Consider the following 27,756-nt stretch of genomic DNA (forward strand, 5'->3'; position numbering starts at 1 on the left):
TGTCTAGAAACTCTCTCTCTCTTTTTTTTAATATGTATGCAACATGGCCCTAGCAGCACCAAGGCACTCTTGGCCCCTGGCACAAGGTAGGGTCAAAGTTCAAGTAGAACCTACTAAAAAAAAAAGCAGGAAAAAAAGAGAAGCTGCTCTTGACTTCGACGAGGACTGAAGACGATGGCAGTGGTGCGACTGAAACTGCTGTTACCTGCAACAAAGAAATTAACGACATAATATTATACAACAACCACCATATTATCAAACAAGTTTGAATTCAATATTCGCAAGTGTTTACAACACGCTATGTTACCAAAAACTCGTTGGACCCATAGCCAAAGGCTAGTTGTGGGTGTGGTGAAGAAAACGACCAAACAATTACGACAATTCCACTTTGACGTATTTGAAAAATATTTTAAAAATACTTTGAAATATTCAGAAAATAGTCGATTCACATTTACAATTCAATATTCAAATTCGCTTCGCACCCAAAATTTTGTAATTTGCACAGATCTAGTGTACATGTGTCTATTTGTTCATTTTGAATAGTACTTCGAAATTTCGGATCATTTAAGTTCGTGTCGAAGCAAATTCGAACACTGCAATATCTGTCTGGATATTCGTAGTGCTCGAATGTCTGCACATGCCTAGTCTACACGCTAATCCCAGGGCTCCACGTTACTACTAACCTGTCTCTTGTTGATGCCCGCAGCACACGAATCAAAAGTACTCCAACGAGCGCCGCTGCTGCAGCTCCGACGCCGGCGCCCACCCAAGCCGAAGGCTCGGCCGACACAAGTCGACTGTGGAAATGGAAAGGGGAAAGAACGCATTGTGCATAAGCTTCCTCAACAGTACACACTATCAATGTCACACGCAACAGAAACAATGGAATTGGAACTAACAGACAAGAAAGCCAAGGAAAGTAAGTATAGGGGATGTTATTTTGTAGCACAGTTGAGCCCCTTCATAGAAGACATGCACCGGAGAGCAATTCTTGTCTTTTATAAGCAGGGCATTACGCATCCAGTTTCTTATTCACCCGTGTTTTTATGTAGGCACACTGGTGTCCCTAACATGCATTTGTCTGCAGCACCAGTGTCTTTTATAAAGGGGTTCAACTGTAACTACATATGATGTAAACGTGAAGAAAGTACCATAATTACTCGAATCTAACGCGCACCTTTTTTCAGGTTAAGCGAGTTCATAAATCGCATGCGCGTTAGAATCGAGTACGAAAAAAAAATGAATACAGTCAATCTATTGCCATCGGCATTTCTAAAATGGCCGCCCCAACGTGCGTCGGCATCGCGCGTCGGCCATTTCTGCCTACGTGTTTCCCATGTGCGGCACTTCGTACGTGTGCTGAGGAGTTCGTCATCTTGTAGTGCATTAGCATCGACGGCGTGGAAGGGCAGACTCCAAAAATCTCGAGTGCACCACGATGCCGCTTTTAAAAGAAAAGTCATCGTGTGTGCAGAAACGCATGGAAATCGGGCCGCATCGCAGTCGTTCGGAGTTCCCGAAACGTGCGTGCGGGACTGGCGGTAACAAAAGCAGAAGATTGACAGCAAAGCTTCACGCAAAGGCTTCAGTGAACCACAGCAGGGCCGGTTTCCGCAAATTAAAGAGCTGCTCGGCGAGTATGTGCTTGAGCAGCGAGCGGCACAGCGGCCTGTGACGACAGAACTGCTCCAAGTGCGGGCTATGCAATTAGCCTTAGAAAAAGGTCCAATGCAGAGCCAGTTTAAAGCGAGCAGGTGCTGGCTAACTAACTTTATGAAGAGGAAAGGCTTTTCCCTTTGAAGGGGAACGGGCATATGCGAAATGTTTTGCGGAGGAGTACGACGAAAAGCTTAACAGTTTTCAGAGATTCGTCCTAAACTTGCGGCACAACAATGGCTACTTGCTTGGGCAAATCGGGAATGCCGATCAGACGCCTCTTTACTTCGACATGCCTGGCACCACAACCATCGAGAAAAAGGGGGCGAAGCAAGTTCGCGTGCTGACATCGGTCCACGGTAAAACTACAGTGACGGCAATGCTCTGTTACACGTCAGATGGGCACAAGCTTCGCCCATACCTCATATTTAAATGGAAGACGCTCCCGAAAGGAGTCGTTTTTTCGAGTGGTGTGATCGTGCGGGCCAGCGAGAAAAATGGGTGCGCATTGCAATCGATGTCTTACGCTGTTTTTTTTTTTTTTTTTTTTGTCGAGGAGATCGGGTGCGCGTTACAATCTAGGGCGCGGTAGAATCGAGTAAATACGGGAAAGTGGGCGAAAAAGATGACTTGCAGGGACTGAACCTGCGACCTTCTAACAGCGCGTCCGATGCTCTACCTACTGAGCCACAGCAGCAACAATCCCCCTGTCCACTTTATGGGGTATAAATATGCATTTTAAACTTGGGAGTTGCACAAATGCACAGATTTAACCCATGAAGAGGACAGGGGGATGTTAGCAAACAATGGAAAGCAATATTTGCACATCCGATGCCAATGCACAGGGCAGAAGAGTATGCTCCCCTTTGTGAATGGGGAATGGCAAGCTGTGATTGCGGTGCTGCCTGCACTTTCATCTATCTATGCTTGTGCCGCACATCATTAGATGTGTCAAGGAGACTTCTTGCATTATACGATATTTTACGTTTTTTTTAAGCAAGAAGTTCCAAGCAATGGCGTGGCTGTGTGGGAGAACGATTGCTTGCCACGTGGAAAGCCTGGGTTTGGTTCTCACTTGAACTGAAGGGCTTTTTCTTTTTAATTATGTATTTATTTGCTCCTATTTTTTACTTTTGCTCACAAACCGCACTAATTTTTCACTCACAACCAACGAAATAGGGGCTCTTTACACTGTTGCGTTAAAAGAGCCCCCTGCTCAGTCAGCTGCTAGCAACACCAGCTATTACCCCGGAGGACTTTAGACGAAACACCGTGCTAAGTAAGTGTAACCTGTCTGTTCCAGTGCTTTTTCCGAAGAAGGAGAAAAAAGAAAGCTTCATTTACATAAGAACGTCTGCATGGCTCAACCTCGAGTGATGCCCGTTGGTAGGGGGTCCCACCCAAGTCAGTGCTTTGGTGTGTAAGTGCATCGGTGTGTTATGTGAGCTGAACATTTCTCTCTCTCTCTCCCTGCTTTCCCCAAAAAAGAACGACACACACACACACAAAAAGAGAAACCTCCCAAAGACACAAGCTAACCCAGCATGCATCACTTTTTTTTTTTTTTCTAAAGTCCCCCACTACCAACCTGGTGTATCGCGATAGCCAAGGTGCCATGGGCCGCACTAGCAGCACGTGAACCAACCGTCGTAGACTCCTGCACGTTTGCACACACCATTTTCACAATGTCAGCACTGGTGCACTACTATTTACACAACATGCCCATGCCACGTAAGATGCTCTCCCTGATTAGTGGAACCCTTGAAGGAAATTACTGGAAATGATCCATGCACATAACCCATGCATATAACTGTGCTCACATTCTCATACAAACACTGCACCGCTATTGACGTAAGGAATGCTTCAGGAGAATGCCCTAACAGCGTTAGCCGAATGTTCAGCGAAAGGTGATCTTCAAAAATATTAATAATAGCGTAGCACTGGCTACTAAGGCCTGTATTCACAAGGCAGGCTTATCCCTATCGCTCGGTTTGACTACCATTTCCGAATGTTCAGCGAAAGGCAATCTTCGTAAATATTAATAATAGCGTAGCACTGGCTACTAAGGCCTGTATTCACAAGGCAGGCTTATCCCTATCACTCGGTTTGACTACCATTTTTGTTTCCTTTATGTGCTTAATAAGCAAATACCAAGGCAACATTTACAAATACACCTCGGTTATCTTTTGCCCTGCTTAATGTTTTCTATGCACTTCATCTACAGTAAGCGCCCATCGATGATAAAGAAAATGAAAGGTAAGGATACGGTTGGTTAGTGAATACGGGCCTGAGTGCGAAGTGTGGGTACAGTGATGTACGGTGGATGGCAAAAAGCTACCGAGATACAAGGAAAGAAAATACAAGGGTATCATCACTGGTATGTACATGCCCCGTCTGTTTCCCAACTTGCCATCATTCGTGACGAATTCATTATCCCGACATAACGTATCAATGTTCCCAACGATTGGATTGTCACCCTAATGCCACACACATCACGCATGACATGTGAAGTTTTAAGCCTCAAATGCCGATTTAAGGACTACATACTCCAGTTACTCTTATTTATGCAAGTGATTGGCTCATGCAAGTGTTCCCACTATATAATACTGATATGCCAAGCCCCAACACGAAGTCGTGCCTTATCACACTTTCATAGTGAATCCCTACCAACCATCTCAACTTTCTATTATTTCAAGGATGAAGAGCAGAAAATAACAAAAAAGTACTCCACAGACAAAAAAAAACACAGTTACTGACAAGGTCGATAGATTTGTTTATCAGCAATTATTCACTCTTCATTCCTGAAAAGTTGTGCCAACTACGCTCAAACCTCGATATAACGAACATGAATATCACAAAATATTGGTTACAACAAAGTGAATAAAAACTGTCTAGCAATAGGTACAATGTTAGAAATCATCATCATCATCATCAGCTTGACAATGTCCACTGCAGGACAAAGGCCTCTGCCATGTTCCGCCAGTTAACTCGGTCCTGTGCTTGCTGCTGCCAATTTATACCCACAGACTTCTTAATCTCATCTGCCCACCTGACCTTCTGTCTCCCCCTAACTATAACTGACTAAATAGTGTTAGAAATATGCCTTCATAAAAGAAATTTTCAAATATAGCGAACTTAGTTTCGTGCAAGGTGCAGCTCTGTCATAATGAGGTTTTAGTGTAGCTAAATGGTGCGCACTTCTACAACTTTCTGCCGTTCTAAACGACATAAGTTCTGCGAAGTGCCTAATGCGCAGTCGCCTCTTACGGGTAGGTAGCCATGGTGGCGAGCTTGACGTAGACGTCCCTTGGCGGCGTCGCCAGGCACGAGAATGTCTGGGGGGCAGGCAGGTCGTGCCTTCGGCAGAACTCGGCGGGCTGAATTGGATACTCCTGCCGCACGGCCGGCCTATCACTCTTGGACGCCACTACCAATACAGGAACGGAGCTTCCGGACAGGTGTTTCTGGGAAAACGAGGGAAAAGAAATGCAGACGTCGCAGACTCCAGTCCGGCGAGCCTGTTGGACCGCATTCTACGCCTCCTAACACTCCTGACAGGTTTGAACTTAAGCTACAGTACACTCTCGACAATTACATTTTTGATCATTTAAACTCTAATAATACAAACTTTCAGTTCACTCAAACATAATTAATCTATTTTGTTGGCCTGCTATGTGCGCAATGTATTATAAATCCGGTCCAATCAAATGACTTTGTTGCATAGGTTCAGATAATCATTTCGTTTTGCTTGTCTGTACCTAAAAAATATGCTTCCTTTGCTGTTTCTAATCAAACATTTGTGTTTCTGTGTCACTGACAGTGGCCAACAAAATAAATTGCTTGCCTCACCTTCGATGAACCCGTGCCAAATGCCCAAGTCACTTTCGCCGCAGTACACCAATGTCATGTGGAAAAGTGTACTAAGTTTGGGAAAGGGCTAATAGCTGCCACGGGACATAGTACATTTTGTCCCTTAATTACAAACATATGCATGTGCTCTACAATAACGAGAGCCAGCATGATCGTTGGCATCTAAGAACTTTATTGACAATCATGCAAAGCTGGCTACTACGTTGCTGTGGCCCTCAGAAATGATAAACATTACAGGACAAGTTCGTATGTTGGCCGTAGTTATATTGTTCAGAACCTCTCATTACTCGAACAAAATCCTAATGTACCCTCGAGTTCAAATTATTGAGAAAATAGTGAAGTCAAAATAGACAAATGAATTAACAGAGTTAGTGAACGTTTTTCGTTCGTTTACAGAAACGAAAGAAAGATTACTTTAAGGAGGTTTAACGTAATAAGTTAACTGTAGCACAAGCAACACTTAAGCATCTCCTCTTATCCTATTAACGCATGTAGCTGGTACGCTAATTGCCATGTGTTTATGCAACAAAAGTTACCCCTCTCACAGACACTGCAGTGTGCACTCACAAGGTAGGCCCTGGCTACATGCTCGAACGAACGCGGGTTGCTGGCATCGAACAGAAGGCACACAGCATCGCAGCTCAGCTCAGGGGCCACAGCCGTGTCGTGCTGTCCAAAGAGATCCACCTCATGGAGCTGCATAGATACGCAGGTATCGAAAAACACACTAATCATGCAAACACACTAAAACAAATGCACAAAGGTGCGCACCGAACACAGAAGAGAGGGAAGGAGTCAGCAACTGCATATCCGCAAGACGAGTCTTAAATACCTTTTATTTAATTATTTGTACTGTGAACATAACGAAATTTATTAAACTTATCCAGTTTTTCATTCACATTCCAAATTTCTAAATACAATTTTAATAGCTGCATTAGACCAAAAGATATGTAATTTCTAAAAGTATATATCTTAAAGTGACTTTTCGCACCTTCACTTTGTCTAATACAAAAACAAAATATGTGGAAAGACAGCCAGAGGACTGTTCTAGTAGGGGATGTTAATCTCATTGTTTTCAACGAACTTCAAATTAAAAGTTTCTTGCATTGCACAATCTTTACAATGTTCATAATTATAAAGATTTATAATTTGGTGAACAGCATTGAAGAACATGACTAGCACGACAAGCTAGAACGAATGTTTTGGAAACCTTGCCATATGTTTCGGTTTTGTGTTTGACAAAGCAATGCTGCCGAAAATTCCCGGAAGAAATAAGCTTACACATGTTTCAAAAAATTACATATCTCTTTATCTAACGCAGCTATTGAAAATCCACTCGGAGGTTTCAAACGCGGAGTAAAAAAACTGTATATATCTACTGCATTTACTTGAATGTTATGCCACTTTTTAGATTCTTGCGAACTAAAGTCACCCCTTTCGTTACAATCAAATACTGAAATACAGTGGACTGAGAGTAAAAGAAAATATCTTTTAAACAGACCTGCTGCTTAAATGTAACAACCGCCTCCGGGACGATTAGTTCGATACCTGAATTCTGCATTCCTGTTCATGGCTCAATAAACGAAACTCCTGTTTAATGGAACAGATTTTCCCAGTCCCTTCAGGTTCCGTTTAACAAGTGTCTACTGTACTACAATTTTCACAATTTTTCTTCCTGGATGAAATCAAAAGTCAACCCTAACAATAAAATTGTGGTTCCGTTAAAGCCGAGTAAACATGGTACTAAATTTCATGCCCTTCACCAGATCGTTAAAGAAAGTAGACACTCAAAAAGACACCTAATTGCACTCTGGCTCCTTTCACATACATTCCATAATTTCTTTAGCTAATTGATGGAAAAGACTAGGCTTGTGTGAATATTCGAACGAATAATGCTGTATCCAAATTTGCTTCGCTTCGAATTTAAATTTTTTAAAATTTCGAAGTGTTCGAAATGAACGAATATATGTATATTAATCCGCACATAAGCCCCTGTAAAGGTGGTTTCACTGCAGTAAAATAAAGCTCAGCAGTGAAAACAACTATACAAAAAAATTCGTGCTGCCGCAAAGCCCCAAATTCAAGGTTGATGGAACATATTACCCTCACATCGATTCCTCATTTTTTAAGTTCTAAGCTATGTTATACCGGCTTATATGCTCTAAGTTTAGTGACCTCTAAAACATAATAATTGCTCCGAAAGTAAAATTCTGCTAGAATTCCTAGTTGTCTAAACTTCCTTTAAACAACAAAAAAGGCATTCGCACAGATCTGGTTCCAACTTTTCAAAAATATTGCGCAGGTTAGTTAAGACGTGGCAAATATGCCCATTTTTTTATGTGTGACATACATTATTTAAATTCTATTCTGGATTATTCAACCGAAATTACTACAGTAATATGCCGAGCCAGTGCCCCTTTCTCAAATTTAGTTGTATTTTGTTTTCTCTGTAAGGGGGGGGGGGGGGGGCTCAGCATTTTACGATACTGGCTTAAGCATTTAAGACGCAATAGGCACAATTGTGTACACCCCTCATTTTTGCTATTTGCATCAAGTAGAGGCTAAGAAAGAGCGAGATATACTGTACTTTAGATGAATTCAACCTCCTGCATAATAAATTTTTCTTCATTTAATTTCATTCTGGAGTTTGCTGATACATATGATCACTTTTCTGAAGGCACTACACCATTCAACGAGTTGTGCCATGTGCCGCTTCCAGCAAGCAATGTGAAAAGCAGGCTTTTTTGCTTAAAATGGACAGAACCAATAATGAACTTGCTCTACATCCCAAGCCTCAGACTTGATTCTATTTATGCCAAAGGTAAGCATCAATGACTTCAGAATAAGAGATATTTAATTAACAACTTCATTAAAATGAGTTATTACAACACACATAAACTCGACAATTATCTCATTATTCTTGTTGCAACAGCATACTGAGCGCCTTGAGGTAAAATTGCAGTGATTCGACACATCTACAGACAATTCTTCCCAGGTGACGTCTGAAAGGGTTAAACTAATATTCACAATTGGCGCAAGCCTAGAAAAAGGTTCCTTACGAGGAGGTACTTGTCCTGGCCGTAGACAACGATCTGGTCCACGGCGTACTTGGGACCGGGGTGTCCCGGGGGCGGGTTCTGCTCCAGGCTACAGCCCAGCAGGCCGCGCAGGAAGCACGTCTTGCCCGCGCCCTGCGGACCCAGCACCCGGCAGTGCAGCACCTGCCTCGCGCTCTGACCCTGCTGGGGCTCCAGCTGCTTCTCGCACGTCACTGTGCGCATTGCCAGAGGAAAATAAAAAAAAAACACGGTCGATTCCTCGGTCGCAATAATCGGTATACACTCAAACCTCTATACAGCAGGCCGTAGAGTTTCATAAAGTTAACTAGAGAGGATTCGGTCGCTGCGATCGTTCAGCGACTGTGGGAACAATGGGCAGTACACGGATTTGCCTAGTCTTCGTACTTGCAGGCTTCGAATCACACTTGTGGAATCATTTACTGCTGTGGTTCAGTTTTGTTTCGAAGGAAAGAACGGTCGGTTATAAACTGTGCGAGCCGATTTGAAATGGCGAGCCTAAAAGGTTGAAGCAGTGAAGTGCAACTGCTGAACATTTGACGATCGTTTTTTCGTGACATAGCAACTTCAAGCCACGCGAAGCCAACTGGAGCCAAAAGTAGGAAATTTAGACAAATATGTGCACTACCCATCATTCCCACGCTCGCTGAAGCACAGTGCGCTGCAGCTCCCACAGACACTAGCGTCAGGATTCCCTCTATGGTATTTATAGGAATTCATAGGGTATCGATAGAATATATATAGGAAACTCTACACAGCAGACTTGTTATACGGAACTTGAAGAAACCAGGAAAATATGGTTTGTAGATTATTCATAATCACGTGACAACATGTTCCGTTAAACAGGAGTTCCATTTACTGAAAGATGAACATGACAAGAATGTGGGAAACCAATCATGCTAGAGAAAGTTGTTCTGTTTAAAAGATTTCTGTATAACGAAGACAAATATAATGAATTATTGGTAACAGCAAAGTGAAAAATAGTTTCGTCATGAAGAGTTGTAAATATATGATTCTAATGAATTTTTGGATATAAGAGAGTATTTTCCTGGCAGGTGTGACTACAGATGACGCTGGATGTTTACTTCAGAATAATTAAGAGAGCTTGTACTACACTCATACCTCGAAGTAACGAACCTGGATATAACAAAATATCAGTTATAACGAAAAAAATGAAGAAATGTCTTGCAATGAATATAGGGTTAGAAACATACCTTTATAACAAGTTTTCAAATATAACAAATTTATTTTCATGTAAAATGCAACTTTGTTATAATGAGCTACGAGTGTATGTCTATTGGTGCTTGTCAGATAAAACATCGTTCAAGGTCTTAAAGAATGTTTATTTCTTGATTGATTCTGCTAAAAGTTGGTGAGTTTATGCATATTTGTTTACCAATTTCATATATGCAATTATTTTTGTAGTATAAAGTGTAGTTTCTAAGATACGAAACATGTTGCGCGGCTTTTGGGGAGCTCGTTTTCGTCTAAACTGAAAGAGCTACAAAGTAAACCAGCATATCACAAAAATCTGTAATCGGAGCTCACTGCAGTTCAACAAAAATTGATGTTGTAAATTAATTTGAACAAAAGTTATGGTTTGTTGAACAGTAAATTTCAAGCTCGAATTTCACTTGCAAACGTTCAACATCCCAGCTTCTTGAGTCAATACATTTGCAAACAGCAGAGCCTAAAAGGCAGCTTTGCCGCAATACAATAGGGTGATTGGGTGAAGCATATTAGAAAAATCCGAAAGATTCACTGCCAATCGAACGTCGACTGTAGTTAACATCGAAAAGTTTAAATAACTTTGACGTGTAAAGTTCCAGTGCAAATCTAATCGAATAGCAAAGACTAGTTGAAAAATATTCAAAATTTCGAATATTCGCACACCCTATTTTTATTGTATCAAAGACACTGTACCAATGCCTCTACAATGATGTTGCAGCATTGACGCCTTAAGGAACAGATGTGCAACAGCTCCATTGCATATCTTTTTCTCACATCCCATTCCTTCGCGCTGTATGTAGCCAAGCCAAGAACCAAGCAGCACAGATGTACACGCTTCGCATACATGCCGCCTTTGGAAAAAGTCGTGCCTGTTGGAGCGCAGATGTTTGCGATTCTGGCAGCTTGCATTAAAATGATCTACGCTGCATGCGAAACCATGTGGATAAACGAATACAACTGCCTGAATGAAGGACCAGTGACCAACCTTGGACGGCAGAGAGCTGGTTTTCTTCACCACCTCCGATGTAGCCCAGGTATGCCAGGCACTCTAACGTCTTGTGGACGTCCAACGCCGTAGTCAACCTGCACATATGCCATTGGAAATGCGCTTGGTGCCTGTTTTTAAAGACATTTCACTATCAGATATTTTCTACATTATTTTACAGCTGAAATCTCCCTACAAACAATAGACACCTGTTAAACAAAACCTTAATTAAGAGATCTAGAAATTAGATCCCATCTTAACAGGGGTTCCATTTACTGAGAGATGAACAAGGTCGCATTATTCAGGCACGCAACCAATCGTAGTGGGAGAAGTTGTCCCACTGAAGCAGCAAATCAAGCAGTATTTTCATTTAGACAATGTGTAGTGCATCTTCATGAGACTATTGCGGTTTTAAGTAGTAATAAGACAACATGCAGCTTTTACAAGAGACAGAACTTTCTGCATTGAAAAGCAGCAGATGCAACTCACGCCCAGTGGGCCAGGTATCCACGCCGCGTTAGCCAGCCGGCATCGTTGGTGGCCACGGTGCCCACGAGGTCAGTGCCCCACGGCTGCGTCGGGCACACTGCAAACAGGCTCTTCAGCTCGGACGGGCAGAGGCAGCCGTCTGCATCCTGCATGGTGTCAGAGAACGCAATGTGAGAAAAGTTAGCAATGTGTGATGTACACCGCCCAGTGCAAAACGTTCAGTCATATGCAAGAGGTGGCAGACTCCTGCAGCAACATTGGCAAATTACGCGCATTCAACTTTGGCAGGGGCCTGAAAAATGTAGCACAATGCAATTGTGATGCAAGAGAAGCACATGAGCACGCTTTGTCTTATTTGTGACTTCATTTAAATGTGCTACAATATCAGCAATAGCAAGTTTCATTACCGTATATTTTGGATCTGTAGTGGTGCTGCGTATGCATTAATGCCGCATCTTTCATAGTGCGTGTGAGCAGAAGTTCTGCGCACGTACCCTACGCAAAGCTTGGCATTATTAATAATAGATGAACATTCTTACAGACACAATGCACATAGAATTAAAACTCGCTGTTATTAAAAGATAATTGACCAACAAGCCAGCATTGCAATGCTATTTGGTAGTGGTATTTTAAAATAATCTTGAACTCTGCCTCCCCCTCCCTATTCTTTCTAACAGCAGCTAAGTCGCTAAGTGTGGTGACACGCCACAAGCCAGTAATAACAGTTTACCCCTTTGGGGAGTCTTTTCATCCCCTAAAAATAACCATTTCACTCGCGTGCCTTTCCTGGTTTTAAAAGTGCATGCCTGGCATGTCCGGATCACAAACAGCAAACACAGTACCACTGCACCTTCGTGTTTGTGATGGGAATATGGAAAGCGCTGTGCTTTCAAAAAAAGGAAGGACAAGCAGCTAGATGATGATTACTGTTGTGTGAAAGAAAAAAAAAACTTCACAAAAGTGCAACTGTGTGCAAGATAAGCCACGAGATATTGCTTCTGAAGTGCGGAACTTCGTGGTATGCCCAGTTGTCGGTTTACAAGGCAGACAATGTAACTCGGGCACGAGTGCATTTCTTGATCATTCGGTCCCGCTTCACCGATGCAATTTAGGATAATCAAAACCCGGGAGTCAGTCGACACGCCTGTGATTGAAAAATTGGAAGTGCCTTAGTGTACGACTGGTTTCGTGATGAGATCACCTTGAAAATCATTGAAGAAACATCACCCTCACTTACCCTGTCATGTTTTTCAAAAAGAGACGTGACAAATTCAAGACCCTTGGCACTTAGTTCCGTGCTGCTGCCTGGAGGCACTCGAATCCTATGTGCCAAAGAAAAGAAAATAACATTAGCCTTCAGATCCACGCATGCTTGGAAAAAGTTGTGTGCAGTATGGCACGGCATGCGTATGCACCATTCCAGCAAACTATGTAGTACATGCACGCCATCTACACAGAACTTAACATGAATGCAGTTTTTTGTAGAAGACAGATTGTTTTAAACAGGTACTCTAAAGGTGCCGACTGTTGAATGACTGACACAAGCAGGCAGAACTAAGCAAAAAAAAAAAAAAAAGGTCTGCTAGCCAAAAAGCACGTTGCATCCAAATCCATCGTAATAAAAGTTTGATTTATGACACTGAAGTGCATGCAAGGCCGTACAATGAGATGAAGACACAGCAAGCACTTACTAAGAATGAACAACCAGATTAACAGGTCTTTTACAGGTACAAGAAAAAGGGGTGCCCAGTTTTGAAGGATAAAAACTGGCACACAAATTAAGTTTCAAAACTTTCCATATCTTGGCATTAGGCTTGGAAATCATTGTAATGTGCCACTCCATCATGAACTCTGTTGAAAGATATTGTAGTCAGAGGAGGAGGAACCACAAGGTGCTTACGGTGGGCAGAGATATTCACGGGGAAGGACAAGGTGGTCGTCGTAGCCAAACCGGCGTAGCACCGTCCACGTGGTTTCGTGGCGACCCCTTTGGATAAACACCTGGTGCAAGAACAGGAACCCTGTGGGTAGATGACATGGGAGTTTGGAACACAGAGTGCGGGAGGTTGGAACACATCTCAAGGGAAGTTGGAAAACATGACGTGGGAGGTTAGAACACACAACACATGAAGTTAGTACGCGACATGTTTGAAGTGTGTGGCACGACGCATCAAAACACATGTCGTGAGAGGTCAAAAAACACAGCATGGGTGCCAGGAACACATGACATGGGATGTTGGAACACATGACTTGGGAGGTCTGAACACAAGACAGGGAAGAATGGAACAAGCAATGGCCAGTAGGAATACAGGACCAAGATATGTGGGATTTAGCGTCCCTAAACCTCCATATGATTATGAGAGAAGCCATAGTGGAGGGCTCCAGGACTTTCGACTACCTGGAGTTCTTTAACGTGCACCCAAGTCTGACCCCACAGGGCTTGCAGCATTCAGCCGCCGCAGCCAGGATTTGATCCTGCGGCATGTGGGTCAGCAGCTGAGTACCTTAGCCACTAAACCACCGCAGTGGGATGAATACAGGACCTGGGAGGTTTGTTCACATGACATGGGAGCTCGAAACACCACTCACCTAGAAAGTGTGCACAAATGTTTAAGAAAGCCAACTTATGAGAGGACAAGAAATTAGTCCTGGTCTGGGAACTGTGTTTTAAACCAATGCCATTTTGGGAAAGTCTCGCTGTTATTCGGAACTTTAAAGATTATGCATACCATAAAATCCCGAGCAAGGGCCCCGGGGCTACTAGGCATAAGCAAATATTTAATCACCTTGAATATTCGATGAATATTACAGCATTCAAATTCACTCTGAGACGAATTTAAATTATTTGAAACTTTGAAGTATTTCAAAGGAATAACTAGACATGTATTAAATCGCATGTAACCCTTTATAAATGTGCTTTCAATGAAACGTAGAAGTGCTATGCCATGAAAACACCTATGAAAAAAAAAAACTCCACACTGCCATGTTTAAAGTCTAAACGCTTGCACATGGGCTTACATGCACTAAGTGTTGTAAACTTTAAAACATAGCATATTTCACCGATTGACACTTGCGTCCTATTGAAATTCAGATCCCTCTAATTTTGAAAGCTGCTTCCACATCACTGTAAACCAAGGAAGTGACATTCGCACATGCCTAGTTCAAATATTTAAAAAATATTGTGTAGGTTAGTAAGGTTACTATAAATATGCTCACTTTTTTATAACTTATGATATATACTACTCGAACTACTAGATTCGAAATTACCTAGCTAAATCGCCATTCACTTCAGACCCAAAATTTGCTATTCACACATTTCTAGCCCCAACACTAGCAACCATCCAATTCAGGATATTCGAAATATGCCCCTATGACTGAGCAACTCCCTTCCCCCATCCCCTATTCTTTTCACCCAGTAATTTTTTTTTTCAACCTATTGTTCTCTACAGATTCTTGCAGCAATGGTTCTTCGGAACTAGTTTTGAGAGACCTTTGATATGTGTACATTTTCCTAATACTTTTACAATGTGGTGCCCCACGGTTGCTTTTTTCATAAAAGCTCTTTATCGGCATCTTGAATTTCAAACAGAGAGAACACAGAGCCTGAGCCCCCGTGTTCCTTCTGTTCGTCCTCGTCAAGTCGCTGATTTCGGCACGCTGTTTTCGCCTCGGTACGATGAACGGTTTAGCTCGGGATGTGTTGATTTCTTTAAAGTTTCGCCTTACCTAGCACCCTTAAAACAAGAAAGCTGACTGTGCTTTTCCGTAAACTAGATTCACAAGCGAAAACAAGCAAGACAGGATATTACAGTTTGTGCCCCCAACACATGAAACACGTACCTGACAATGTGAGTCCGTTGTTCTCCACACCTCCCTCCAGATTCTTGGCCACGATGGCCTTTAGGTCATGGAGGGCTTTGGCTTCCAAGGGTGTGTTGAAGCATTTTCGCTGTCGACGATAGGAAACACTTACAATTGCATTCAGTGTACTCAAGGCGAGGCAGACAAACCAGGTGCTAAAATTTTTGCCATAGAACTTTGTGCCTAAACTTGAGTTAACCACAAAACACGACCACACGGCAACGCATACACAAGGCATCCTCTGTGCATGTTTCTGTCCAATCACATTTCTGGAGCATCAATAGCTCAACAGCAAGTACCGTATTAGAAAATTACAGTCTCACTCTACCATCTTTGCAAATGAACTAGTGACCTGCTGAAAGTAAGTTGTATTTTCGGAAACACACAAACAGGGCACTGTCGCTAATGATTGCAAATGTCACGGCATTCACAGTGAAGTTCATGCCCTCTTCTATTCGTTGTGAGCTCTGGAAAAAAAAAAGTTCAGTGGTCTGGAGCCATTTCTGCGATTGTTAAGAGACGACCCGGCACAGACCACGCAAATATACCTATACTAGGCTACAATCAATGCTGCAAATGAAGGGAATCATGGGAACTTGTTCAAGAAATTCACAAGTGAAATGAATAGCAACGTGCAGACGACATTGTGTTGCATTGGCTGTGAGGTGCAACACTCCTCAAAACAGTTGTGAAAGTGCACAAGAAGAGCGCGGCCATGAAAAACCATTCTAGTTTCACATTACGCATGAAGTAATAAAGAGCAAGTAAAACCCTGTATTTTGATGCGCGAGCCAAATAGTACGGTTACTAGCAAAGGAAGGGCGTCTCCTATGACAGGAAAGACGTTCTTAATAGAAATACACAGAATAAGATTGGGTCACTCACCTGAAAAACGTTAAGTTCCCGGTCGTTAAGCACGCCGTCATTGTCAATGTCGCAGATGTGAAAGATTCTGGTCAGCGCTGCTTTGCACCGTTCGGTCAGCTGTGTAGACAGGCATGGCAAGTATGAGCGAGTTAGTCGCTCAAAGGGTCATCCACATCTCAAAAGAATGTTGAGGCGGCGATGAGGCACGTCATAATTCAGATGTGTTAATCGCTTTCAAGCCCCCAGGCCACTCTACTACTACACACAAACACAATGCTTGGTACGCAAGCATTTTATTTCTGGTGCTTTAATCAGAACATGGCCACTACGATTGAGGATGTCCCTGTTGCGAGTAAGCAAAATGAATGTCTGGTTTTAAAGCAATGTAAAACAGCAGTCACATACACATGAGTGGTTGGGATTGCGGGAAAGACGCACCAACTTCACGTTCCAGGAAGCACACAAATGAAGATACCATAGTTACATTCATAAAAATTTGGACGTTCCTAAGTCATGGGCTATTCCTTAAGTATACAGACAAAATGGCAGCAACAGGAGAGCCTGGAGTCTGTATCTCCATGGTGTCTCCCCCCCTTGTGTGAAAGTAATGTCTGTGTACTACACTCAAACATCAATATTACGAACCCAGATACGTATAACAAAATATGGCTTATAACAAAGTAAACTAAGAATAGTGTTGCAATAGATATAATGTTAGAAATACACTTTTGAAAACAAATTTACGGTTATAACAAACTTTTTTTTTCCCACGATAGATACAGCTTTGTTATCGTTATAATGGGATTGAGTGTTTACAGTTTTAAAGATGAGCACGGAAATAACAAAACCTTATGCAAAAGTTTAAATCAAGATGTGTGTGGTCAATACAGTTGGGACAGAGACGGTAGGAGGCCCACTCACATCCCTTTCCTGAGGCACGTACAGTGGACCCGTGGGGTGAAGAACCGCCTTCTGTGCGTAGTAGAACAGCTCCGAGATGTTCTTGAATGTCTTGGCCGAGCACTGCGCACAGGCATGAGAGAAGTTCCTAATTGAGCCTATTCATCACGATAGTCGAAACTTGCACACGCAGAAGTCGACAGACATCACTGACCTCTACACATGTCTCCACCTCCTGGTACTGGCTCATGATTGGCACCACCATCTGGAGAATAAAAGAAAAGTTACTTTCACACACTCAGGGTTTGCATTGAAGCAGTAAGGTACGGCCACGCTAGTAGCCATGCCATGTAGTACAAGAATCTTTGCAACTCCCCATATGAAATCGGTCAAGACAGACTTTTGCGGCAAATGACGCATGCTGCGATGCATATGGCCAATCAGAAGCAAAGAGGGTAATGCCGCAAAGCCATGGCAGTTAGGCTGGCACCACTCTGCACCAAGTTTTCGACTGAGATATCGCGCAGCAATACAGCCCTCACTATCAGTGTTGCATTCTAAATACGAAATCCGACTCCACCGCCGCATGGCAAGACGCTTGCCATGGTGGCCTTGGCAGCAAGGAGGTGATGTGTAATACTTTCCCATGCACAGCAGGACACGTTTTTGCTAATAGTGTGGCTGGGCCGTTACAGAGTAAAGTGTCTTAAGAATGTAGACATTAAAAAACTAGAATGCCAGCATTTTCTGCCTTCATGAGAGTACAAACAAGTCAACGCTGAAAGCTTCACGCAGACATGTTGCGCACTGTACCTCTAAGGAGCTGTACTCCACCAGGTCTGCCTTGTTTCCCACCAGAACCACGGGAGTGCCGTGGTCATCGCCAAGTTGCTCCCGAATCAGGGGCAACCAGTAGTCGGTGATCTGGGGGGTGAAATTGGGAAGTGGAACCCATGTAGCAGTGCACACCATTTCCCGCACATCGTAGTAGTGATCGGTACATGATTAACACGAAAGTAGGCAGCGCTAGACACGGGTGCACTGTTTACCATTCTCTCACTATCCCATGTCTAGCACCGTTTGTTCCTGTCTCAAACTGACGTCACTGCAAGAATATTGATGGAATTCCGCTGAATGATATAAGGTCGGCCCAGTTTCTTCGCCAATTCAAGAGCCATGTACAGAGGCAGTAATAAATTGGACAACCACAAAGACAAAGGGTTTTACCTATTGGGCAAGTTGTAAATGATCAATTTGGTGGGACGTACTTATTACGTAAGGACAAAGACACAGGCACTCCTATTTGTGAATTTCCGTGCTGTCCAAAAAAGCACAAACCTCTTAAGGCGAACAGAGATATGCAGAAACAAAGAAGGAAAGGCAGGTGGTCTTACTAAGGTTAATTAAGGAAGGTTAATTACCTACTGTAATAATGAAAGAAATAGGAGCAGAAAAGAAAATATGAGGGAATCGATGCGGAGGCATTTGCACAGTCCAGTCATATCCAAAAAATAGCAACGGCGTTTTGGTGGCAGGGTTCCCGCGGCGCCACTTACCTTGTCGATAGTGTCGTCGTCATCTACGGCATACACGACGCAAACCACATTAGCCTGCAAGACAATGGTGAGAAATAACCGTGAATTCTTTGGCGCAGAACAACCTCACGGTGTTCCGAGTTTTAACTGACACCAATTCAATAGCAAAGAAGACAATTCCAACATTGGATCACGCATGCAATGTGGACTGCAACGCAAAACCTAGGATATACATGAACGGCATTTCTCTCTGAAGTTTGCAACAATACATACATAAAATGCCAAATTGAGTTCAGCAAAGCGGAGCACCCTCTTTCTATGTAAACAGTACACTCTCATTAAACGGAACCTGAAGGGACCAGGAAAATGTGTTCCATTTAACAGGAGTTCCGTTTACTGAGGGGTGAACTGGGTGGCTACATTCAAGCATGAATACAATCATATCAGAGGCAGTTGTTCCATTTAAGCAGCAGTTTCCTTTCACAGATTTCCATTTACTGACAGTCAACTGTACTTATACTATTTATTCTAGTTTTGCTTATGACACGCAGTTGCATTGTTTTTTTTTATTTTTGAATAACTATGTAAAATTACCCCCAATGTACACAAACTAATATTTAACATATTTTGATTATTACAGGCCATATATGTTTATGTGAATTATTTCGTTGTACACTGTCTAGAGTGCTGCTATAGAGGGTCCACAGACACTTTAAAGTTGTTTACAACAGCTTTTGGCCTGAAGGACCACCAACAAATTATAACAGTGCTCCAAAAGAAGGCTTGGTTGACTGACTGAATTTCGTGTGGCTGCCAACAACGCTCAATGTGAATACCCCACTGAATTTATTTTACCATTCAAGCAGGTTTTATTTGCTATTTAGCTTCAATTGTAAGCTCACTTATGCTAGTGTTATACACTTCTCAGAAGGCACTGACCTTGCCGATTTCCTCAGCTAGGTTTTCCTGGCTCTGTTCTTGAGCTGGAAAAAAAAAAAGAAAACAGGTGGAAAATGCTGTGACAACTGCTGAATTAAAAAATGTATGCGAGTTACTTTCTCATGGCCACTCGCTCGTGCACGTCGAAACTTTGAAGTATACACGGATGTACAGAAAGTGAGTATTATTGAAAATTGGACAAGTCGGTAACTATTAATTTTTTAAGGTGAACAGTTCGAAAAACGAAGACAGAGAAGTAGGAAGAGACAGGACAAGCGCTGAATTTCAGCTGAAAAATTTAATGAAGAAACATCATATATATACAGTTATTTGCGCAGTTATTCGAGAATGAAGGTTCTCTTCCGCCACCGCGACTAGCTGAGAAGGGAAATTTTTGAAGACTACAGAATTCAAAAGGCAGGCAAGAACTGCGTCAGTGAACCATCAAACGCTCTCCTTGATAAAGAATTATCATTTTTAGATTATTGTCACTACAGCAGTTATATTAGTTTATTTAGTTTTATTTTTCTCGCCCTGCAAGAGCATGCGCAAATAACTGTATATATATGATGTTTCTTAAGTAAATTTTTCAGTTGAAAGTCAGCGCTTCTCCTGTGTCATCCTATTTCTCTGTCTTCGTTTTTCGCGCTGTTTACCTTACAAAATGTGCAGAGAGTGAGCACTGGCTCTCGGAGTCAGTGAGCACAGTGTTAATGTTTACAGTCGATAGAGCAAAAGCTTAGAAAGTCTGGCGTCGGCCAACAACAGAGAAGTCGTTTAAAGAGACCAACGATCAATATTTTATGGAGTCAATTTTTTTTTCGGGGCAACGAAAAGCTTATCAGTGCAAGTATCTGATCACGGAATGGTATTGAGAAAAATGTTGTGAAACAATTGTAACTAGAATTTTTCTATCTGCGCAAATATGAAGTAGTATACAAAAGTGACAACGCACGCTGCTAACAGCGAGTGTGAGAGTGGTTTGTGTTCTAGCACAGCGATTCGCTTTGCATAGCCTCTGAACATGCTCTACTGGCTACCATGAAAAACAGCTCCGTCTCTCACCAGGCAACTTCTTTTATATTGTACACAGCACAAAATAGGGTGGTGATAGGTAATAACGGTCATTCTCCAATTATAGTGCGTATGGCAGCATCACACTACGTGACTGCATACAGCAATGTGATTGCCTCTATAATTTACTTTAAAGGCATTTCTACTAGGCTGCATGACACAGTTTTTCAGTTTTTTTTTTGTTTCATTTAAACCCAACATATTTGCACAGAGCAAGAAAAAGAGCGCTCTTTCCTGGCCGTGTCTCTTCTTTCGGTAGTTACGCCATAACTAGTCATTTTTTTGCGCTGTGCAAATATGTTCATTCCAAATCACCAACTAGCCCAAGCATCTGTCTTATCCTTTAACACAATTTAAGAATAGATCCTACTCACAACGCAAAAAGGATTCAGGAATCGATCACTATATTTCGCAGTCTCTTCATTTCTACTATGATCAAACAAGTTCTAGCCAGTTGTCAATCTGTTTAATCCATAACAATGCGTAATGGACTTGGAAAGCATGTCCACGTGAGATGCCCCGTTTGCATATTTCGGCCTAGGAAAAGTAAGGTTTATTTTATTGAATAATCAGCGGTCTTCAAACTGTTGCTGGCAAATGCACAGAAGTGTGAGTAAATATTTAGTTGCCGCTGCACAAAGTAAGCGATGGAGTACCCACACATGTGTATGGCGGTGTCACTTCCAAAAATTCGTAATCTATAGCGTGATGCTATTTTATGAAATGGCACAAGGTTACAAACGTGAGAATACGTAAAAAAAAAAAAGAATTCTCGCACTGGTAATTACTGATAGGCCTGGAAGAAGCAGTCGTACAGTAGTGCATTCTATTAGTGACAGGTGTATGGGAAATACCTGTGATGACAGTTATCAGATTTTAAACTACTGGGAGACGTCCAGGTTGACAATTTTTTAGCTCATTTTTAAAACACAACTTTTCCGACAGGTGACAAGCAAAGGCAACTGCATCTATTAAATATTACGCAGCTACGGTGTTTGATGGGGGCACAATGACAGTGAAACGGCCACACACACACACACAAAGCAAAATACGAAAAGAGCCAGGAAGCCTGGTAACTGCCACTGGCAGCAGCGGGCAACAGGTTCCCACTTTTGAATATAATTTTTGAATATAATGTCTTACCAGTTTTCTGTTCACCAATGCCCTGTAATAATAATATAACCACAATAATAACCCAGAACAAGTTCACACTAAACTACTATATGTACTTGCCTACTACCAGTGCTAACTAAAGTTGGCTAAATACGTTAACAACTGTTATGGTTGACAACATCGTTTCCACTCTATATCCACTGACTGAGTTTTGTAACTTTTTCGGGAACCTGGAATAAACACACTGAGAGGAAGAAAAAGGAAAGACGAACGCAGCTGTTCGTTCCATTCATGCATTTTCATTTCGTTACATCTGTGAGAAGTTTTCCTTGTTTTTTTTTTTTTTTTTAAGCACTGCAGTTTGTCAGAATGATTTACGAACCAGCCCAAATCGCCATTTTAGTAAGAAGATGTTCCGAAAAAGGAAAAGAAAATAACTAAGAAGAGTGGGCAGAGATTTCTGCCACGAAGATCTAGCACGTACTCGAGAAGTCGACGATACGGGTCGGCACTTTCTCCGGCGTCACATCGGCGGGGATGGTGATCTCCTCGGCCCTCGGCGGGACGTCCTCGGGGAACTGCTCGCTCACCAGCGACAAGATGAGGGACGTCTTCCCCACTCCGGCTGCATCAGTTTGCAGGCCGAGAGATGACGAAAAAGCGTAAGCGCGCAACAGCTTCAAGAGTAGTGATAGGGGACAGGAAAGCACTCTGCCAGCCATGGTAACCCCGAAAGCCCTGATTGCTTAGAAAAGTTGTAACAGGCAAAGATAAACTTTTTTTTTTTAGACATTCACAACCTCACAGAGATTTCAACCTTAGATCTACATCAGCGACATTTCAGAATGTGTCCTAATGTCCTGTTTTTACTGAGATGAACCAGAAGGTTCTTTTGCAAGTTTGAATAAAAGTCAGATTAAAAATAACAACAGAACAGCAATTACTGCATAGGGTTTATATCAGTAAGGAGCTCTCATGGCTACGAACTACATTGGAACATCCTGAGCATGACGACAGGAGTTGTTCAAGGGTGACAATGGCAAAGATCTAAACTTGCAGTAATAAAAAACTGTGAAGAGACACGACACAAATGACAAAGACATATGATCGCTAAATACATTGATTGAGCACGAGGTTGTAAAAAAATTATTCATAGTGAGAACAGCAGAGGTACATCTCACAAAAACAAACCATTAATGCAGAAGATCGTCAGAAAAACACAGCAATAAGATGATGAAATGATTGCTGGGGTTTAAAGGGACACTAAAGAGCAAAAGGATTTCTTGCGTATAAGTAAAGAACAATTTCACAATCCCCAAAACACCACTCTTACCACAAGAAAACGCTCAGAAAAAAAATGCGAGTGGATAGGCCACCCTGAGACACTGTGATGTCATAAATTTTGAAGGTGTCTACTGGGTCCTATGCAACTTCTAATTGCTAAAAATGAAGTACATAGTCCTCTGTAGGTGCGACAAACTGAGCATACGAAGTACCCAATAATTTCATGAAGCCAATGTCGCAAAAATACGAGAAATACATTTTGAAATTTTTGACGTCACACCTGGTGATTTCGGCGCAAAACTTAAAAATTAAACTTCAACTTTTTTCGCTTATCATTAACTTATGATAGTGAAACATATGCCAATAGAGTTCTCAGAGTGCACCCTGTCAAACTAAACCAAGTCCATGTTTCCCTTCAGTGTCCCTTTAACGTCCAAAAAGCCCGATATGACTGAGGAACACTGTAGTGGATAGCTCTATATTTTGACGACTTTGGGTTTTTTATGTGCACACACACCAAAATGCATGGACTTCAAGCAATTTATAGCTGCCAGAGTTAGGGTTTCATCCATAACATTCAGGTCAACACTCGAACACCATAAACACAAGACTACCAGTGTGGCAAAGTGTAGCAAAATATAAAATGCACAGTACATTGATAACCATGCATCAGTTCCAGTTTTGTGACAACTTCTATCTACCTTGGAGAACTGTTCACCAAGGAGCCCACCAAGGTACACGACAGAACTTGGCGCAGTGCAGTTTACGAGACGGTGGCAGCACAAAGCAAGGTTAAAATCATAGATTAACCATCAGAATGTCACCCGTGTCACTTCTAACACAGGGAAGTGCTCATGCCCACAATGAAATGACGCAGCGAATAATCTCGATGTTTTCAACAATGCAAAACCTTGAAAACTGGCTACCAATGACCCCTCGATGTCACATTTGTAATTTTGTCAAAAAGTGGCCAATCTTTGATAACGAGATGTACCCTGAACCAAGTTGGCAAATCTGCCAACAAAACAGCAATAACAATATAAAGTAAGTAACCTAAGAACATCTTTCTACGAACTACTGGTGTCCGACCAGTCCACATAACACTCGCAGAATTCAGACACATGAAATGAATCGTGGTAAATTTTTCTTTTTGTGACAGCAATCTTCACAGCTTTCCCAGGTGGCAGCAATGATGGTGGCTTACCATACCCGTTACTTGCATCTGCTATCTCCGCAGCTTCTATTACCTTGCCCCTTTATTTGACAAGCACTCCCGTCGGAAAACATTGCCTTCCTCAAATATAGGTTTTCTTTTGAGGACCGCGGTGCAAGAATGAACTACAGGCCATGCGTTCGCAAGCTGGAGTGTATTTACACAGTTCATGTACGAAGAGTAGAAGCTTCTTGAAGCTTCCACATGCATCCTTTGTTTGCTTGTTTATAGAAAGGCAACAAGGTACAAAAAGCTGTACATTTTGAGGACAGGAAAGAAAAAAAACTTTTTCTACGGTGCTTTCGAGCCACAACACCACTTATCCAGGTGACCGGTACTGAACTTCGAGCTCGCAACTAGCAGTGTTTTCCCCCAGCTGTGAAAGCCCAAGCTCTAGAAGTGCAATGTTTTGCAAACCTTTATTTTTCTGTCTCTTCGTTATCTAGCAGATGTATTGCAACAAATACAGATATTTCTTCCCTTTTTTGTGACACTTGAGTTCCTCTTTGCCAACTGGGTTGCAGTCTTTCACAATGTAGCAGATATTTCTCAACTTGATGTCGTCGTGCAAATAAATCCATCCTTGCCAGGGCGCTCCACAGAGAATGCTGATGCTAGTTTTTGATGACCACGTCCTCTACAATAGACTCTTTACACTTGAAACTGTGTCATCAGCTGTTACTCAGCACGTCCAACAAGATATTACACGTGTACGACTACTGACGGGAAGAGTTCATGAAAGGGATATCCCTGATGAAACCACCCAAAGGCCATCGCACTGAGTGAATGTTTTATTCGGTGCTTTTCATCCCGTATTTATTGCTCCTTATCAACTTAACCAGACGTGGCTGCCTAAGTAAATGCAGACCTGAAGCCTGATGTAACTCAAATATATTGAAAAGCTGCCAAAATACCATGATCATGATGACCAGCACTGATGGAGGAGACGATGATGACACACGTAGTATCAACCGAATGTTTAATGGGCAAAAGCCACAGACATATAAGGGTAGGAAAAATACTAACAAAACAGGAAGCACCTCAAAAATGACTAACAGAGAAAGAAAATTCATGCGTACACTAACACAATTGTGCAATTTTCAGGAAAGCCACTTCCTCATTAATTAGAGCAATGAAAAGGCAGCTCATGCAAGTGTGTCTCATTTTTATGATTTCAAACTCCCTCGCAGTTTTCAAAGTGCACGGAAATGTTTGTGATATTTCTTCGATTTTTTCCCATAAGACGTTCAGTTGATAGGCAGCACTTATGTCATCTTTTTATTCTCTAGGGTGCCATCGCGGAAAGATTCTATTCCTTTTTCTATGCTTTTCACCGCCATTAGCCATATGCGATTGGTCAAAGCGACGTTTCGAACAATTGCAGATTGGCTAACGGTGTGCTTAAACTAATCGCAGACAGCTTACGTTGGCGAAAAGCATAGAAAAACGAATAGAACCGTTTGGGATTCGAACCCCTCCCTGTGTTTCGTTTGCACAGGCCCATCATGACCATTTTACAACTTGACCAACTTGCTACCCCCCTAAAGATACCAGGATACATTCACACAACTTCTTGCACAGTTGTGCTATATTGCCATGATGCCAGTGATGCATTGCAGTGCTTGAGAGACTGAACAATTGCTCACTGTCAGAATGAAAAGCTTTTGGACAGCTCATGGACATGTCTCCTAAACTACAGCGTTATCTTTAGCTGCTCCACTCATGCTCTCATGTCTGCACGCTTACATAACAGACCTTGAATGCTGCCTGTGATGGCTGGCCAACGTGCATGACTTACTTTGTTCATGCTCTTTATCTTATCACCCTCATAACCTTTCTTCACATGTGTGGTAGCCAAATAGAATTAGAGCTCGTCAACTCCCCCACCTTCCTGTAGATTCACATATCTGAGCTCGTTAACTCACCCACATTCCTAAAGATTCACATATCTCTAAATCATCAAAAATTTTGACCAATTGTCTTAAATTTCCATGATACATAGTCCCAATCATAGAGTTTCTTTAAATTAGAGAGACAAGACTCTGGCACTCCGATCGTTTAGCGACCATGTGAATGATGGGTAGTATACAAATTTGCTTAGTTTTCGTGCCTGCAGGCTTTGAACTCACTTGTGGCTTTGTTTATTGCCGTATTTTAGATTTGTTTCGAATAAAAGAGTAAACCGTCGTGTACTTTATGAGAATACTTGAATCGGTGAGCACTTGCAGACTGTCGTTCCATGACAAAACAGATTCAGGCCATAGGGAGCCAAACGGAGCTGGAAGAATGAAGACTAGGCAAGACTACCCCTCATTTACATGCTCGCTGAGCTCTCACAGACACTAGCACCAGAGATTCTTCCCTCTAGAGAGTTTACAGGAAATTCTATTCTATTACTGCATTCTTATCAACTTCATATCTAATAGTAATAATAATACCATATGGCGTCTTACAACTCAAACCCACAATATGATTACGAGTAACGCCGTGATGGAGGGCTCCGGAAATGTCAAGCATCTCGTGTTCTTCACTATGCACTGACGTTGCACAGTACACGGGCCTCCATCATTTCGCCTCCATCGAAATGTGACCACTATGACTGGGATGCGATCCTCAGCCATCACATTAGCAGCCGAGCACCATAATCACTGCTCCACTGTAGCGGACAACTTCATATCTCAAGCCAGGGTTTGGGAGAGACGTCCTTCTTTTTGGAAGTGTCAGGTAGTTTAAAGGCAGTGTCACCTCGTGAGAACGTTTCGAGTTGGAACGATAATGTCAACAAGACCTTAATGATCAGCAGCGTTTTGCAGAACACACTACACAGGTGATACTGCAGCTTCATTGTTGCCGATCATCCTTACAGATGCATCAATGCTGACAATGACTGTGTAATCTGTGAGAACAAGTAGTAGGCACAAAGGCACTTACCAGTTGTTTACCGACCAATTTTGACTTAAAGAGCACAAAGCTGCCACTATATTGTGCCACTATGTCGAGATGCTGCCGTTATTCAAACGTCCCTAACGGTGACAATGCAGAAAAGAAACACTGAAACACTGCATGAATTAAAAACAAGGTCATAAGTGACTTTTGTATGGAAAGGAATATGACACGAAGTTAGCGAAGAAATAAATCATCAGGATCTATAATAAGTTTGACAGAATATACTAAGTTCGGCAGCATATCTTTATTCCTTCATGCATTGGTAGAACGTCAGCTTCATAATAACCGACACGTTCACAATCAGTTCTTTTAGCTATTCGAATTCAGCAGACTTCAGTAATCCTTAAACTACGCCTGAAATAAGTAATCATTGACGTCTTTGCTGTCATGTTATTTTTTTTTCTGCTAGTTCACGGAGTGTTTCTTTATTTCATAATATGAAGTCTGTAATTTTCACGAGCGCTCTACCACGACACGTGACTGAAGAGGTTAACATAAGAACGTGCACATTTTATCAGTGCCGTTCTGACCAACACTCTAAAAGAACAACGCGCGGGAGGCAGACAAAGCAAAACAATGGGGGAAAGGCGACGCGGGAAACCTCACGTCGCAACTGCGCCACCGGGGTACTACCTCTAGACGCCCGGCGCAACCCTTTCGGAGCTAGGAACCCCCCAACCTTGGAGACAAGCCAGACCCCCGACACATGTGCACCAG

At 42.3% G+C, this 27,756-nt stretch overlaps 1 protein-coding gene across 2 annotated transcripts in view; it reads right to left on the minus strand.

Annotated features, from left to right (window-relative positions):
- Miro (mitochondrial Rho GTPase) overlaps positions 1–27,756 on the minus strand; it is a 28,902-nt gene continuing 1,146 nt past the window's right edge. Inside the window, exons 2-19 of one of the 2 annotated variants that reach the window (XM_037430603.2) lie at positions 22,081–22,221; positions 19,410–19,453; positions 18,492–18,545; positions 17,749–17,859; positions 17,150–17,200; positions 16,957–17,058; positions 16,054–16,152; positions 15,148–15,256; positions 13,208–13,328; positions 12,545–12,629; positions 11,308–11,453; positions 10,819–10,916; positions 8,586–8,797; positions 6,094–6,222; positions 4,924–5,120; positions 3,245–3,313; positions 684–797; positions 1–205 (exon numbers count right to left, since the gene is read on the minus strand). In XM_037430603.2, the coding sequence (XP_037286500.2) occupies positions 202–205; positions 684–797; positions 3,245–3,313; positions 4,924–5,120; positions 6,094–6,222; positions 8,586–8,797; positions 10,819–10,916; positions 11,308–11,453; positions 12,545–12,629; positions 13,208–13,328; positions 15,148–15,256; positions 16,054–16,152; positions 16,957–17,058; positions 17,150–17,200; positions 17,749–17,859; positions 18,492–18,545; positions 19,410–19,453; positions 22,081–22,221 (1,886 nt within the window). In that variant the 3' untranslated portion in view covers positions 1–201. The remainder of the gene's footprint in view (positions 206–683; positions 798–3,244; positions 3,314–4,923; positions 5,121–6,093; positions 6,223–8,585; positions 8,798–10,818; positions 10,917–11,307; positions 11,454–12,544; positions 12,630–13,207; positions 13,329–15,147; positions 15,257–16,053; positions 16,153–16,956; positions 17,059–17,149; positions 17,201–17,748; positions 17,860–18,491; positions 18,546–19,409; positions 19,454–22,080; positions 22,222–27,756) is intronic. The other variant, XM_037430604.2, reaches the window with a different exon arrangement.

This window comes from Rhipicephalus microplus, chromosome 7 (assembly GCF_043290135.1).
Source record: "Rhipicephalus microplus isolate Deutch F79 chromosome 7, USDA_Rmic, whole genome shotgun sequence".
Lineage (NCBI taxonomy): Eukaryota > Metazoa > Arthropoda > Arachnida > Ixodida > Ixodidae > Rhipicephalus > Rhipicephalus microplus.